Raw genomic sequence first — 16,555 nt, forward strand, 5'->3', positions numbered from 1 at the left:
TGTGGCAATGTGTTTTTTGCTTTGAAAAATTATTATAATAATATTTATTTTTATTTTTAAAAAAATTATTTTTAATACATATAATGATTTAAATATATATATATATATATATAAATAATTTTAAATACAAAAATAAATTCAAAATTCGATTAAAAAAAATTTAAAATTCACTCTCAAATACCTTTAAAGTATGCCAATAATTCACTCGGAGTGTGTTAGATGGTAGGTTTTGGGTGAGTCATGAAGGTGTTGATTTGAATGTATTTTCCAATCCATTTCCAACCCAATCGTGTGCATGCATATGATAGAAGAGCTTTAAGGCAAAAAGTTGATAATAAAGCATGTATCCTTTGTAGAAAATGAATAGAATTATATATTTTTTTTAATCTAAAAACATGATGTCAAAGCGTTGCTAGTGTATTTAAAATAAAATGTAACTTGAATTGTAAATCTTAATGTTAAAAGAAGAAGATGAAAAGAAATTGAGAAATATTAAAAAAGCTTTAATTCACTTTGGGTTAACATAAGAAAATTGTAACTTGGATGGAGACCACATAACATTTTCATTGAAAGCATATAATTTTTTTTAAAAAAACTTAATATTAAAAGTTGAAATAAAAAAAAAATCAAGTGTGAAAAATATTAAAAAAGAAGACCAATGTCTATCTGGACTAACATTCCAAACCTTATGACTTGATCATAAAAATGAAAATGATAACATCAGAAAAAATAACAAAATTTAATCCTTCAATAATCTAATGTTTATGATGAAATAAAAAAAAAATTAATTTTTAAAAAGGATAAAAAATTAAAAGAATGAGAAATAAATTTTACATAAAATAAAATAAAATAAAAAAAAACAATGTAAACATTTCAAGGCCAATCCGAGCTAACATGATAAATTTGTTACCCAGATCATGAGGTTGAGTTATTGTTATAGAAAACAAAATGAAAAAAAAAAGTTTAATCTTCAATAAATTCAATATTAAATAATAAAATTAAAAAAATTAAATCGATGAAAAAAAACATAAAAAAACATTGATATCAATCCAAGTTAAAATTTTATGCTAACGACCCGAGTGATGAGAAAAAAATAACTGTATTGAAAAAATTAATGAATCTCAATTCTAAACAAATAAAAAATTGAAGGATAAAATTAAAAAAATAAATAAAATCAATTAAAAAATAATAATTAAAAGAATAAGAGTTAAAATTCATATAAAAAATAAAATAAATTAAATAATAAACGATGTAATTAATTTATTTTTTAAAAAAAATTAAAGAATGAACACAACCATTATTTTGGCTAAGTACAGCCTCACATGCGTTGGCCAATTGGATGCACCTCCACGTAAGGTGTTGAAGGAGACGACAATTGGCCATTTTTGATAACGGGAGGCACCGCTCATGCCTCCCAAAAGGCGCAAACATCTTTATTTGTTGTCATATGTGTTGCAGCGTGTCATTAAATTTTTTATTTAATTTATTAAAAAATTTAAATAATTATAATTTCACAAGATATTAATAAAAAAATCACAATAAAATAACCTGAAAAACCCTTACATAAGCTAATGATTTTTTTTTTCTTTCAAGAGCACCTCGATAATTACACCGTACACACAAAATATAAAAAAAAGCCCCTTCCTGAACAATTTTAAATATATTTAACTTTTAAATGAATTTTAGATATCACACCATGAAAAAAGAGAGTAAAGAGAAAAAGAAATAGATATCATGAAAAAAACTATTTTGGCCCGAGAATAAGTAATATGGTTTTCACTGTGAAGTGTTGATTGAATTCACAGTGGAATGTGACAGTAAAAACCTACTTTTATAAATTTTTTTTTTTATTAATATTGGTATTTTAATTATTTTGTATATATCTGGATTAATTTTATGAATTTTAAAGTTAATAAATATTTAAATTTTAGTGATTTTAAAATTTATAAAATTCAAATTAATAATTTTTAAAAAATAAATTTAAAATTTAATTAGTTAATTAACTATTTCAGATATAGATTTTTAGCTGTCAGATTTAATTCAGTACGTCGACCGTATACCAAACCAATCTCATTGGTCGGTGCAATTTATCTGATTAGTCTGGACGGCAACAATGTCTTCGGTTTCCTGAACAAAGCGTTTCTAATTGGGCCTTTTTGCTGTGGCACTTTATTACATCCAAGTCCAACTTATTTTGGACCATGTGGAAGTTGGACAGTATCAGCTGTCAATGACTGTAGAAGGAAAGGGACGTGGAGCAAGAGGGGCAGGAAAGCCTCATGGGCATGTTTTCCTTTCCCGTTGAAACGTCGGGCATTCGACTTCTACGGCCAGGCTAAGGAATATTTTGCTATTGTCTTAGGCTTTTGCTGTGAGAAATTTGTGCATTAGCGTGTACTTAAATACTGTTTCATTGACCGTGTGCTAGACCCCATTGTTAGAACCAGTTGGTGCAGCAGAGTAAGAGACAAATGCGATTGGTGAGATCAAGGTTTTTGTAATAATTAATGATTGTTGCTTCTCGTAACCTTCTGCTTCACTTCACAAGTCAGGCAAATTCTAAGAGTTTTCCGGGCATCGACATACGCATGGGTCACGGGTCCGGAGAACTTCACTGTCCCCGCCCTTGAGAAACTCATCTGTCTGGCTCGACTCACGAAGATGAACAACAATAACCAAAAACTAGGAAAAAAACCATATGAAGTTCTTTTAAGTCACTGGATTCTAAATAACTGATTTTCCTTGATGTTTTTGCCCACCTTATATTTCCAAAAGCCACCTGATACGTTGTTTTTTCCCATCCGGTATTAATGAAAACCCACAAATAACTTATCAATTGTTAAAAAACACAGAAGAAGAGAATGAAGGAGAAGGTGAGATGACGGAGAAAGATTGAAGAAAGCATTGGTCCTCTTCATTTCTATTAATACTCTTGTATTCGATCTGCATATATATAGTAACTTCTCCTACATAGATATATATGGTCATATTAGTTGTTGGGAGCCAAGTGGTCATGAAGAGGATTAGAGGACTTCTTTTGGAGCTGGTAAAACAGAGCTTGATTTTCTTGGTGTAGAAGGAGTGCTTTCTTCCTCAGCTTCTCATTCTCTTCTATGATGCTTTTGTTCTCCAGGTACAGTTTCAGGTTCTTGATTTCCATCTCTTTCTTTACCAGCACAGCCATCTTCTTCTCCTTAGTTTGTTTGGTCAACCTTCTCTTCCTGTTACATCATACAATATTTAGAACTTCAATTTGAGATCAGAGAGACACGCACAGAGAGAGAACTACTAACCTGTTTAGCCTGTGATGTCGAAGGCTGTGTCCTTTTGATGGCTGTTGATTGCTAAAAGCAACATACAAGGGACTGCATGGGCTCAGTTTTGAACATGTACTAGCACTCATTTTGTTTCTCGTTAAAGTTCAGTTTTTGCGTCACAGAGAAAAGGGGGCTTGTTCTTTTTCTTGTAAAAAGGTGCCTAAAAGAGAGGGAGAAAAGCTTAGAAGGGATCGAAGATGGGTTTGGGGGGATTGTAGATGATGGTAGAAACTAAGAGAAATAAAATGAGAGTTATATAGAAGGGGTAATGTGGCTGTGCTTGCATCTGCACATGAAAGAAAAAGATGCAGAGGCCTTTCATGGTAATGATGGCATGGGGACTCATGATTACAAAGGCCAGCAATAGACGAGGACTGCAGAGAAGAAGAAGAAAAAAGGGAGGCTCTCCTTTTCTTTGGCCTCTTTTATTACTATTTCAGAAAGTCTAAAAGGCTAATGAGCTGGTTGAACTGGTGGGGGCTTTTGTTGGCCCCACAGAATAAGACTTACAGTTTTTTTACTGTGTTTGTTTTCATTAAAAATTGATTTGGAAATTTTTTACTTTTCTTATTTTAAATTAATATTTTAAAATAAAGAAATTATCTTAATATATTTTGAAATAAAAATACTTTACTATAATTTTTTATTCAAAAAAATAAATTTTTAAATAAATAAATTTATTTTAATATATTTTTAAATAAAAAAATATTTTATAAAACAACACAATCTTCTGTTAAACAACTTGAAGTCGCTTTTTTGAAATTTGGAACTTCCCCTTTCAATTGCAATACTGCCGAACAACATCTAGTCACTTGTAGCTTCCTAGTTTGGCAAACTAATACACTAGATCTGAACCCGCGCTATTTTCTGAATTTGTATTTTCTTCGCGGAAAAAGATAATGTATAGGCACTACAATCATGTTTTAGACAAATAACTAAATAAATAGATTGAATTATATCGCTTACTAAGTTTAACAAATTGATTTTATTTTAATTAAATAATAAAAATAATTTATAACTATAGTAAACAATCAAAATTAAAAAAAAATGATAACCTAGGAAAAAAAACATTTGAAAGCATCCAATTGGATAAAATATACAAAACAATAGGATCGAGTCAATTTGAGGTAGTGTAATAAATATATAAGTTTAGTAATAAAAAGTGAACCAACTCGTATTAACCCGTAAAATTCATGGTCTAGTTTATGAGATCAGATATACCTGAAAAAAAAAAAATTTTTTTTTTAAAAATCACAAAACTTTTTGTTTTAAAAAAAACAATCAAAGTTGAATGATGAAATTAAAAAAAAAAATAAAGCAAAAACTAAAAGAGGATGGCAGGCTATATGAACTTTTAAAATCCATAAACCAGGTCATTATATCGGAAGTATCATATATGAAAAAACGATTAAACTCAATTCCTAGCAAATTTAATGTTGAATGATGAATAATCACTACTATTATTATTATCATTATTGTCGGTACTAGTATCATCATTATCGTTATTATTATTATTACTGTAATTGTTATCATTACAACTATCATCATTACCACTATTATTAATAAGTAGTATTATCACTATTATTACTATTATTACTGTTATTATTACTATCGCTATTATAATTATAACTATTACTATTATTGTTACTATTATCACCATCACCACTATCGCTATTCTCATCTAATTATTGCAAGCATAATTATTATCGTTACTATTACTACTACTACTACTATTATGAGTGTTAATAGTAGTAGCAACAACAACAACATTATTAGTATTATTATTAATATCATTAATATTACTACTAACATTATTACCTTGGCTATTGCTATTACTATAGGGGGAAAAAATCATAAACTTAAATTGAATGATAAAATTAAAAATCATAAATTTTTTGAAAAAAAAGCCAAAGAAAAAAAATAAAGAAATCAAAAGTAGAGGGACCAAATTGAAAAACATTATATATACAAATTAGAATTGAAAGATTAAATTAAAAACAAATAAACTTTAACAAAAAAGAAAAAAAAAACAATCAAAACTATAAAAACTGAATTTGAAACACCAATTATAATGAAGACTAGAGTGCATTTCTTGGTGTAAGAGAGAGAAATAAAAGGAAAAAAAAAAGAGTTACCAACTATAAACCGACCATCATAAAATAACACGTGCAACCTAGAAAGAAAAAAGTGACCATAAAGAATAAAAAAGATGGTGAAAGCATATTTTCCAACATCGAAAGTTATCACACATGCGAATAACTTTTTTATTATAAAAAGCATTAATTAAATTCTAAATGATGTTACCAAACCAACAATTAACAAAAAAAAAGAAAAAGAAGGTAAAAAGACCCTAATACCTCTAATTCCCCTTCCCCGAGTTAAATCTTTTGGCTTCAAGGACATATTTGTAACTTAACTATATATTAAACACAAAAAAGACTTAAAACACTTCTGCCTTTTAGCATATATTATATTTTTAAAAATATTTTGATTATTTTACTATTTATTAAAATATTAAATAGAAAAAAACACCTCTTAAAAAACCTACAACAACAATTTGTTGTGTGAAAAGAGACAAGAATAACACTGGTGACAGACAGTTGTTCTAGAAAAGTACCCATACATATCGGTTCACTATTATAGTGAATAGTGAATCATATCAATGGCCAAAGTAAAATCACCTTCCCTTCGTGTTGTTGTTTTATATATATCCCATCCCATGTGCTGTAGCGATGGACATACATAGTTCAGATTAGTATAAGATTTCTCTTATCACTGTAAACGGGAGACAGATGATCACGCCCTAAGGTGTAAACAAATACATGATCCATTTCCTTTCTCAGGGGAACAGGCCGGCCGGAATAAAAATAAGACAGTACCTTTCACCCCTGGTTTTGCTACTCTATATCATATTCGAATAACGAAAATGAGTGATTTGTCTGAATTCAGTCGGAGACAAATAAGACTGGTCTGAACTGAAGATATCGTAATTCTAAAAACCTAGAGTTTGATTAAAATGAAGCGGAAGGGCAATGTTAATGCACCATGCAGTCTCTACTCGAGGACTAATAAGTGATTAGTTATTGAAGTACTGGGCAGCTCACCATGTTTGACGAGATCAGCCACCAAAGATTCCACGCATGCAGTAGATATCCATTAATAATTAGGTTTAGGATGCTGTCTAAAGAAGAAGAAGAAGAAGAAGAAGAAGATGAAGATTTAGCGTGGGCCTGTGACGGAGTATAGTATTTGGAGCTGCTAGTCAAGGCTCAAGAAAGCCATAGTTTATATTCTGTTTATTAACCCATAACCTTGAGATGGTGCTGCTTAGTACATGAATCAATCTTTACATCAAAATTTAAAACTGCTAAAAGCATTCTTCTTCCTGTTTTTTTTTTTTTTTCTTTTTTTCCCGGAACATCGGACGACTGTTAAAGGTTTAATCTGATGGATCCTCTATATTGAAATTACAGACTTATGGAAATCTTACTTTTTAACATATCAGTTTAAAATTCAAATCTTAATACCTAAAAGAAAACGTGCTTTTGCACTATGGTGTGTTAGTCTTGCCAGGAAATTTCCCATAACTTCACTGATGGTCGAAAAAATTTTAAATAGTGTATATTATGATAGTGATTGATTTTTAAAGTGTTTTTTTATTTTAAAAATATATTGAAATAATATTTTTTTTATTTTTTAAAAATTATTTTTTATATTAGTATATTAAAACAATTCAAAAACATTAAAAATAAATTAATTTAAAATAAAATAAAATTTAAATTTTTTTTCAAAAATCCTCTGTATCTTTGTCTTGTGTGCGTGAATCGACCTTGGCAAATTAAAACTGTCTTTCTTTATCATTACTATTTTTTTCACCGGAAAGCCCTTTAAGTCTTGAACTATTCCGATATTATTTTAAAATAAAAGGTCCACCTTCAAACAAATCAAAATCCCCAATTTTCTCATCCTCATTGTGCTTAATCATTTGCATTAACGAGAAGACAATCACGAACAAGAATATATACTTAATTATAGTGGATCTGACTTAGATTGCATTGCGCTGTAGTTAATTGCTAGTCAAAGTTTCCGTCATTAAATTACTAGATAATTCAAGAAGATTAACCAACTACATGTAACCACTTGCTCCACAATCACCACATCTATCATCATGATGTTAATGCACCACTCTCATCTCCATTAATTATGAGAATATATTTAATAGCAAGATTTCTATATCAAGAAATCATCTTAACTTAATAATTTAAATTGTTAGGTAAGATTTTAATATATAATTTATATTATTCTCTAACACACCATCTTAAATAAAGGCTCTTTAGGCTTAAAACTTACATAAACTCATATTACCTTGTGCTTGGTTTTTTTTATTAAATAACTGAGGATGATAAAATTCAAACTCGTAATCGTTTGATTATTAAGACTCTGATACTATGTTAATGAATCATCTCAATCTAATAGCTTTAACTGTTATATGAGGTCTTAATATATGATTTATATTATTCTCTAACAATGTATATCTTTGATAATGACATTTTCAGAGTTTTGAAAAAATAAAATTATATCTCTAATTCTCTCAAGTTGTTCTTTGCCCACTAAATTAACTCAATTTTTTTTTCTACCATGGTCTATATTTTTTCACCTTAATTAACTTTTTTTTTTTAAACTTTCATTTATAACTTGCTTGTTTTAATTTGTTATTCATAGATACATCAATACATTAAAATAATTTAAAATTATTAAAAATTTAATTATAAATAAAAAGTCAAACTTTTACCTAACAATATTTGATCGTGTTTTGAAGCAATACCTAGAACTAATACGAAAACACCTAATCGCTAAAGTCCAAAAATTAAGCATACAACATGAGGCACGTAATGCGTAAATCCACTACTCAAATGCAACAAATGTTGTAATTGTCCACTTGCTGTACTATAATAATTAAACATGCAAGATTTGCATGTTTAGGGACATTTCCTGTTCCATGAAAGCGATTATACTTGAAGACAAATTAATCTCTGTTTAACGAACGAAGCAAGCTCTTTTCACCAAGAACTTCTTGCTTGGAAACTTCCTTGGCCTTGCCTTCATTTGAAGCTACCTTTCCCTCATTTTTCAAAGGTCAAGTCACGAGCAAATCACGTGTCGGAACACTTTATGCGGGCAGTAGGGAAGTAGCCAGGGAAAACAACTAGGGCAAGGGAAGATGGGTTGAGGCGAGGATAGTACTCGAAAGAGGAAGAAGAGGCTTTCTCGAATATTTTTTTTTAAATTAAGTTTTGTATATTTTAAATTGTTTTGATGTGTTAATAATAATTTTTTAAAAAAATAAAAAAAATATTATTTTAATATATTTTTTAATAAAAATTATTTTAAAAAACAATAATTGCTGTATTTATTAAGAATACAGCACCGCCAAAGAAAAGTAGAATTCAATGCTGTTACGTTTTTATTTTGTCCCTTTTCTTCATGTAATTGAGTGCCAATGTCATGGTCATATATTTGGAAAATGAACCTCCAATTTGGCCTCATCTTCTTATCCACCATCATGATCATCACCACCTCTGCCCTCTCTCGTCTATAAAATACTAGCAGTATCATCATGATCAGGATAGTGATTTCTTTTTCTTGTCCTATTGCACTTCACATGGTCCCTGAATTGCCGATTGGACACTTGGCTTAGTTAGCCAGTCATCCAGTTCATATTGAACCAGGATTAGATCGTATGGTGCTAGCTACATGGCGAAAAATACGAGAGGCTCATGACTGGTACTGCAGCCATGGCTTGTGAGTTAAGGTAAAGTTCGTACCATTATAAATTGACCATGATGTGTTTTTTGGATGTTATTTGCCTTGTTTTTGCTAGCCATACATGTGCATGTACCTGCATATGATGTCGAGGTTTTTAATACCTCATCATACCCTCTTTGAACTGGAAAAAATGAATCAGCAATTCAGTGAGGAGGACTTGGGCCACTAGCCTTCAATGCTCATGCCTCATCTCTTGTTTGTCGCTAAATGAATATAGTCAACTATGAAATGAAACGCCCTCCATTTTCAAAACTGATCTAATTATACTTCGGATTATTCTCTTCTAGTTACAATCACAGATCAGAACTATATATGTTTTTATGTGCTTCTTTGAATGAGCACCGCATGCCTTCAACAGCTTCGAAAATCTGACAGCAACCCAATTGCACTTGCCATGATTTGATTTTATTTTAATTTCGTACACGAGATAAACTTTTTTTTTGTTATTAAACCGGCGACTTTCGCCTGAAAATTAGAAATAAAATGCCGGTTGCGAAAGTCTGAAGCTGCGATAAGGAAAGATCAAAATTATCGTAGCAGATTTGCCATGACTTCTATCAGGAAAGGGCTCTGGCATCCAAGGCAAGCAGCCATGTATGTAACAGAAGTCAACGAAAAACATAGTAAGAATTTTAATTTTAATGGGTTTCAGAGCCAGTGGATATTAGTTTCACATGCACAATGATTACGATGATGATGATTAGGATGAGGACGATGACTGTTCAAGCCCATCCCCTATCCCTCCACCGAAGGTGGTCCAAATCTTCTTAACGCCAAAATTCAAAATTATAATCGATGGAAATTTCCGATTTTCATCACCTCTGATGCTCTTCTATTCAACACTCATTATCACAACAATTAAAATCCCGACTCTTTGCAAATGCGTAATTTTAACATGTGGGAAACTTGCACAGGTTCAGCCTCGAGAAGGAAACGTCTCCCCTAAAACCCTCCAGGGACTTCGATGACAGAGTTTTCCAACAACCGTGCACGGAGGAGCTACGACAATCTATTCGTAGCATAACAAACCGGATACCGGTCAACTGCCATCACCATCCACACACGAGGGAAACGACAAAAGTCTAGTAACCGTGCTTGATGAAAATGCTACAGCCCTGCCACCAAGAGCAGATTCTTGATGGGGCTAGAACCCATTCTTTAATTGGCAATCAACTTCGTTAATCTGCTCTGCGCAGCAACTTTCCTCAAAAAAGCGTTGATATACGCAAATAATTTAATAAATACAGAACGGGAACTTGAAAAAAAAAAATAATCAATTTTAGTTTTTGGCACCCTTGTAAGAACAACGCAGGCATTTTTCCGGAGCGAATTGATAGTTTTTCCGTTGACCGTTGAGGTGCAGTAGCATGCATCCAATACCTTTAAATTAACTTGCAGGAAGCGTTGAGATTGATAGAAGATTTGAGCAGTGCACATAAAACGATCAATGTCTCTAACTTAGGAAGGAGGTGCGTAGATTAAAAAAATTGTTTCCTGTCAAATTCATTTTTTGTTATTTTTAAAATTCTATTTCAGAATATCAATTTTTAATTTAGCATCAGGTTATTTTTAAACAAATCGCATCCAAGTGAGCATGCAAAGAGAAACAGATCCAACACATAAAATCATGTCAGGGATGAAATAACAAAGAAAAACAATTCAATGGCTGAAAAGCAAAAAAATAATAATAAAATACATGGACCTACAAGGAAAGAAATGACTGTGAACAAAGTTCTATTTGATTTAATTAATATATCGTAGTAATAGTAAGCATTTGTATTTGCTGTCGATCTATGATGATTTTTTTTTTCTAAATTCATCAAATTTTATAACAAGAAAGGATTTTCTTTAATATTTTTGCAGGTCTCTTGCTTGGATGCACCTTTACTGTGGTTCATGAGGTCAAGAGTTCAAATATCAACCTCGTCATTTTTTCAAACTAATAAAGTGGCATTATGTTTCTAGATAAATGTATTAACATCTTCGTAATTAAATAATGTAGTGGCTTATCTGAGAGTTCCAATATATGAATGATGTAGGCAAGGATAACAAGGAGAGTTTATGTAAGTCATCGAAGGCTCATCTCCTCAATAGTGATCCATACGATTATAAATAAATCAAAACTGATGTAATAATACGAAGAATATCTTATTCTTAAGATTACAGTAATCATCTCGATACTTCAATTACAGTAAACCTATAAGTGATTCAATTATTCGACTCATTTAAGAATGAATGTCAATTTTCAATCCCAAAACTCTTTTGTATTATGGAAAAGTCTAGTTGTACTTTAAGAATGATCAGAACACATAATAGATAGAAAAAAAAAAAAAAGTTTTTTTTATTAAGATTGCGTTTATTTGCTGAAAAGTAGTTTTTTTTTTTAAAAAAAATAAATTCCGAAAAAAATAAATTATTTCTCAATGTTTGATAGTGTAATAAAAAATAAGTTTGAAAATACTTTTCAATGTTTTGTTATGTTATGAAAAATAAGCTGGAAAATAACCTATTAATATTTTATTTTTTTCAAGTTTGTTAAAATAATAAGAAACAAATCTTATAAATTAAAAAGTTGAATGAGAATGAAAATGAAAAAAAATATAATTTTATAAATTATCTCAAATAAAATAAATAATAATCAAAATAATAGAAATCAAATTTAAAAAATTAAAAATTAAAAGATGAAGAAATTAAAATAATAATTATTAACATTTCATAAATTATTTCAAATAAAATAAGTAACAATTAAAAGAATGAGTATTAAATTTGATAAATAAAAAAATTTTAATTAAAAAATAATAAGAAAAAAAAATAACAATAATAAAAATAAAAACCAAAGTTAATATAAAAATTAAATTGTAAAGGATGAAAATGAAAAACAAATATTCAAAACATAATATATATAGCAATTAAAAGTTTGAGAATTAAATTTTATATAATCAGTAAATAATATGATATTTCTAAATTTTTTATAAATTCTATAAAGTATTTTTCACTTGAAATAAAATAAAAAATATTTTTATGAAAACTAAGTTAAAATTTATTTTAATTGGAAAATGTTTATAATAGGCTAAATAGCACATCTTATCACATGAACTTTACAAGCCCATATAGATAGCAAAGCCTCACCTAGCATGCGGGCTTCTAATACCCATAAACCTAACTAGTTTTATATTAGGATAAATAGCACATCTTATCAATCATGTCTCAAATCTTATTTACGCCAAAGGTCTCTTCAAGAGGTTTAGTCTAACTGGAACTCTTGGAATGAATCATGTTTAAAATCATAGTAAATATTACTTTTCAAATAAAATTTTTTTGCATACAAACATATAAAAATAATATTTATTTTTTATTTTTCAAATTTATTTTTTATATCATCACATTAAAACAATTTAATAACACAAAAAATATTTAATTTAAAGCAATTTTTTTTCTTCATATTTTAACAAAAAAAAGGTAAGCGATGTCTAATTAGAATTTTAGTTTCACAGACAAAACTAGACTCGTAGTCGCAGTAGGATTCCTAAACCTAATCTCATTAGAGCTAGTATAGAGTCCTGGTCTCATTAGAACTCGGGTCTGTTTGGTATTGAAGTTGTTGTTGTGGTTTTGAAAAAAATTGTTTTATAAAAAATACTTTTAGTTGAGGTTGATTTGAAAAAATATATGTTTGGTTAAAACTGTGGTTGAAATTAAAGTTGAATAAAAAGTAGTTTAATGTGTTTAGTAAAAAAATACTTTTTAAATTGAGGTTATAAAATAATTAAATATATATATATATTAATAATTTTTAATTTAAATATTATAGATTTAACCACTGTTATTATATCATGAAATAAATAATATTGATATCAAATATTTTTTATTCTTCCATTAAACTATGTGCAATGTCATTACATATGAAATCTATCCAACAAGGACTATATTTTTCATGGTTTCTTAAGCGCACAACAACAAAAACTGAATTTTTTATTATGTCATTAAGCGATCTCCTTTTAAGTTTTTGAATAAAACACAATTAAAATAAAAATAAAAACTGAATTTCTTTTTATGTAGTGTTATTAAATAATATTAAATACTAGTTTTTCAAGTAAAACATAATTTTTTTTAAAAATTTACAATTTTATTATGTACAAAATTCATTCGACAAGAACTACAGAAAAAATAATTTTTTGAGCGTGCAATAAAATTAAGTAAAATATTATCAGGAATAAAATTGAGATTTCAATACAAGTAAATTTAATTCACCTTAAAATAATTTTTTTAAAAAATAATATTGTTCATGTTCACGTGAACAATGCGAGTAAAATCAATTAATTGCACTAATTTTTCAAGAAAAAAAAAATAAACTTCTCACAATGTTTTTTAGAAGAAAAAAAAAAAACTAAAACTGTAACAATACGAATGAATTAATTCACTCGCATTGTTGCAACAGTGGAGCATGGCTCCACTGTTCTGCTTTTCTACCCTACGAGAAGCAACATTTTGTTGCTTCTCCAAAACATGTGGTGCGGCTGAGAATTTGATGGGTTCCACCATCAAAAAGCAATTTTTTCTTGTTAACCAAATGGTATTTGGCGTGGCTGTAGGTGAACCTCACCTGTAGCCACGTTACCAGACGGGCTAGAGGAAGTACTCTAGCAATTTCATTAAATAATTATATTGTATTTACATGCACAGGCTAGTATCTACTGGATACTAGATTATAACACTTCCATAATCATGCTGGAAGCTCTGATAACCAAATGCATTGAGTAATTTTACAATCCTTTTATACTCAGCTTTACACAATTAATTCTCCAACTTCACTCTTTACTTTTCAAAAGAGTACATGAAATTTATTTTTTTTCCTTTCATACTATCTATTGTTGTGTCCCTTGATCTTTACTAAGAGAAAACTACAACCTTGGTAAACCAACTTTCACTTATTCGATGACATGGACTTTCTGACCCTGTCAATCAAGAACTTCTACACAAAAAATCCACTATTTTTTCCATCTATACTGTAATCAAATGATAACCATTTCGATGTTTGAGCTAATACATATCTTAATTGTATTAATAATTTATTTTTGTTTTAATTAATCATAAAATAATTTTTAGTCTGGAACTGAGAGACAAACTTATTTAAATACTTGAAAAGTACTCTGAAATATCACGCAATTGTAAATAAAACATGTTGCTTTACATTATTCAGGTCATACTTGGTATTTCCTTGTTAGCTGTAATTAAGTTCAGTTGTTACTGTTTAAAGGCGGATACATTTATCCACGAGATTCAATCCTAAATCAATGTTACAAACACACCAGTATCTCGCTCCAACAATATCCAGACAGATATTCCGAGATGGAAACTAACCAGCAAGTGGGTTGGCATGTATTGTCACGCGATTGATCCTTATCTCTGCAAGAGGTCTATCCCCTTGGCCTGTTTGAGTCTGCGCAAAACCAAATTGCAGTAAACATTGCTGTATCTGGTGAGAAGATGCAAAGGCAAAACATATAACATGACGAGTAAAAATTACAGACCCGAACAGAAGTAGCAAACAACAAGGTTTATCAATCTTTCAAACAGAAATCTACTGCCCTGAGGCAAACCATTTCCTTTACTTCCATACAGGGAAAGACTGTAGATCTATTGACCATGGTTAGCACAACATACCTTTTCCATGATATCGAGGACTTCAAACCCATGAATTACTTTTCCAAACACAGTGTACAACCCATTTAGATGGGGTTGCTTTGCATACGTTATGAAAAACTGGCTTCCATTAGTATTCGGTCCACTATTGGCCATTGAGAGTGTACCCCTTGCATTATGCTGAAAATAAGAGAAACAGTGCATCAGGCATCAGCATTTCTAGCATCTGAAAACTGGCACTAGAAAACAGTTAGTTCTATATTGAGTATAACTTGTTGCGACAAATGCAGTATACAATGAAAAGTAAATAAATGACTGTCAATACAGCTATGAGTCTAAAATTCCTCACACCTCAGGTTGTTGACATTGATTAGATCGGAGGGTGATGATAAATTACTGCATTTCAACCACCTACACACATACATTATTAGCTATCTTGTGACCATGCAGCCAACAAAAGAAAAAAGAATGAGTGGCGTGATAATCTAGGCCACTATATCTACCACACTCTCATTTCGTTTTAGAAGCCTTGAAGTATATGTCCTTTCTAGAGGCACTCGCTTTGCAAAGTTTACGAAAAAGAACAACATCGTCTCCGACAAGAACACAAGTGAATCCACATCCTCAAATCTTACAAAATAGGATTGCATCATACACAAGCAACGACTCTGTTAAGAATTCTTAAAAGGTGACACTGAAAGTTACCAGAAATAAATTCAGAATACATAATGCATACAAAGATCTAAGAAGCTTCAGACAAATTAAATTAAAAAACCTTGAGAGACTCTCTAATCTCATCATTGAACTTCTTGCCCCAAATACTAGTTCCTCCTTTTCCTGTCCCTGTAGGATCTCCACCTTGAATCATAAAACCTTTAATATTTCGATGAAATATGGTCCCATCATAATACCCACTAGCACACAGCGCCAAAAAATTCTGTAAAAAATCCAAAACAAAGCATAAGAACTATAGGATTAGCTCATTAACATAAAACCCACTTCTATTTCTACCGATACAATTTCTACTTACAGCAATAATTATAGAACTTAGTTTTTTCAAAACACAGTTACCGACTGACCTCGGAGGCCTTGGGAACTTCATCGCAGGCGATCTCGCATTTGATATCACCAAGATTTGTGTGAAGTGTAACTGACTGCAAAGAAAAAAAGAGAAACAATTCGTTTTTTAGTTAATAGAGGAACGTAGTTAAGGTGCTCGATAAAATTTAGCAAAGAGAACTAACCATTCTGCGTGGTGGATGCGCTCACTGATAAGGAAAGCCTGTTTGTTAACTGGTCCTGGTGAATGCTAATAGCTCCAGCCTTCAAAAACTTGGCGTTCGAGGCCTTTCTAGACTTATATGGGCTTTATTTTTTATTTTTAAACATATTAAAATAATTTATTTTTATTTTTTAAAATTTATTTCTCAGAAATTAACACATTAAAACTATATAAAAACATAAAAATTTAAAAAGAAAATCATTTTTATACAAAAATATTTTCTAGCCACATCATTTTTTTACAAAATAAATCATTATTTTTTAAATTGTTTTAAATATTACAATTAAGTAATATAATTTTCTATTCTATGACACCCCCCTGAATAATTTTTTTATTTCGATAATTTAACTAGTACATGTTTAGATTTACACCCCTTTTACTAAATTTCGTTAATAATTGAACTATTAAAAGCTTGTGAAAATCACGTGCAAAAAAAAAAGGGGGTCAAAATAAACCTCTTGGACCGCCGCCTATTTTGATTTACGCC

The 16,555-nt window shown here is 29.9% G+C and overlaps 1 protein-coding gene across 1 annotated transcript; it reads right to left on the bottom strand.

Moving 5' to 3' along the window:
- Positions 1 to 14,288: 14,288 nt before the first annotated feature.
- On the bottom strand, positions 14,289 to 16,153 carry LOC118042242 (peptidyl-prolyl cis-trans isomerase CYP18-1). The gene is made up of 5 exons (XM_035049855.2): positions 16,031 to 16,153; positions 15,866 to 15,940; positions 15,562 to 15,723; positions 14,808 to 14,966; positions 14,289 to 14,583 (listed from the first exon to the last, which is right to left on the bottom strand). The coding sequence occupies exons 1-5, from the start codon at positions 16,031 to 16,033 to the stop codon at positions 14,500 to 14,502; spliced, it is 483 nt and encodes a 160-aa protein (XP_034905746.1). The 5' UTR covers positions 16,034 to 16,153; the 3' UTR covers positions 14,289 to 14,499.
- Positions 16,154 to 16,555: the final 402 nt, after the last annotated feature.

Source organism: Populus alba, chromosome 2 (genome assembly GCF_005239225.2).
Source record: "Populus alba chromosome 2, ASM523922v2, whole genome shotgun sequence".
NCBI lineage: Eukaryota > Viridiplantae > Streptophyta > Magnoliopsida > Malpighiales > Salicaceae > Populus > Populus alba.

Bases quoted from the DNA above. Each gene is read 5' to 3' on its own strand.
- LOC118042242 (XM_035049855.2), bottom strand. The intron at 14,967-15,561 runs GTTTTTTAATTT...TCTTATTTTCAG, and splicing joins AGATTAGAGAGTCTCTCAAG to CATAATGCAAGGGGTACACT. The intron at 14,584-14,807 runs GTATGTTGTGCT...GGTTTTGCGCAG, and splicing joins TCCTCGATATCATGGAAAAG to ACTCAAACAGGCCAAGGGGA.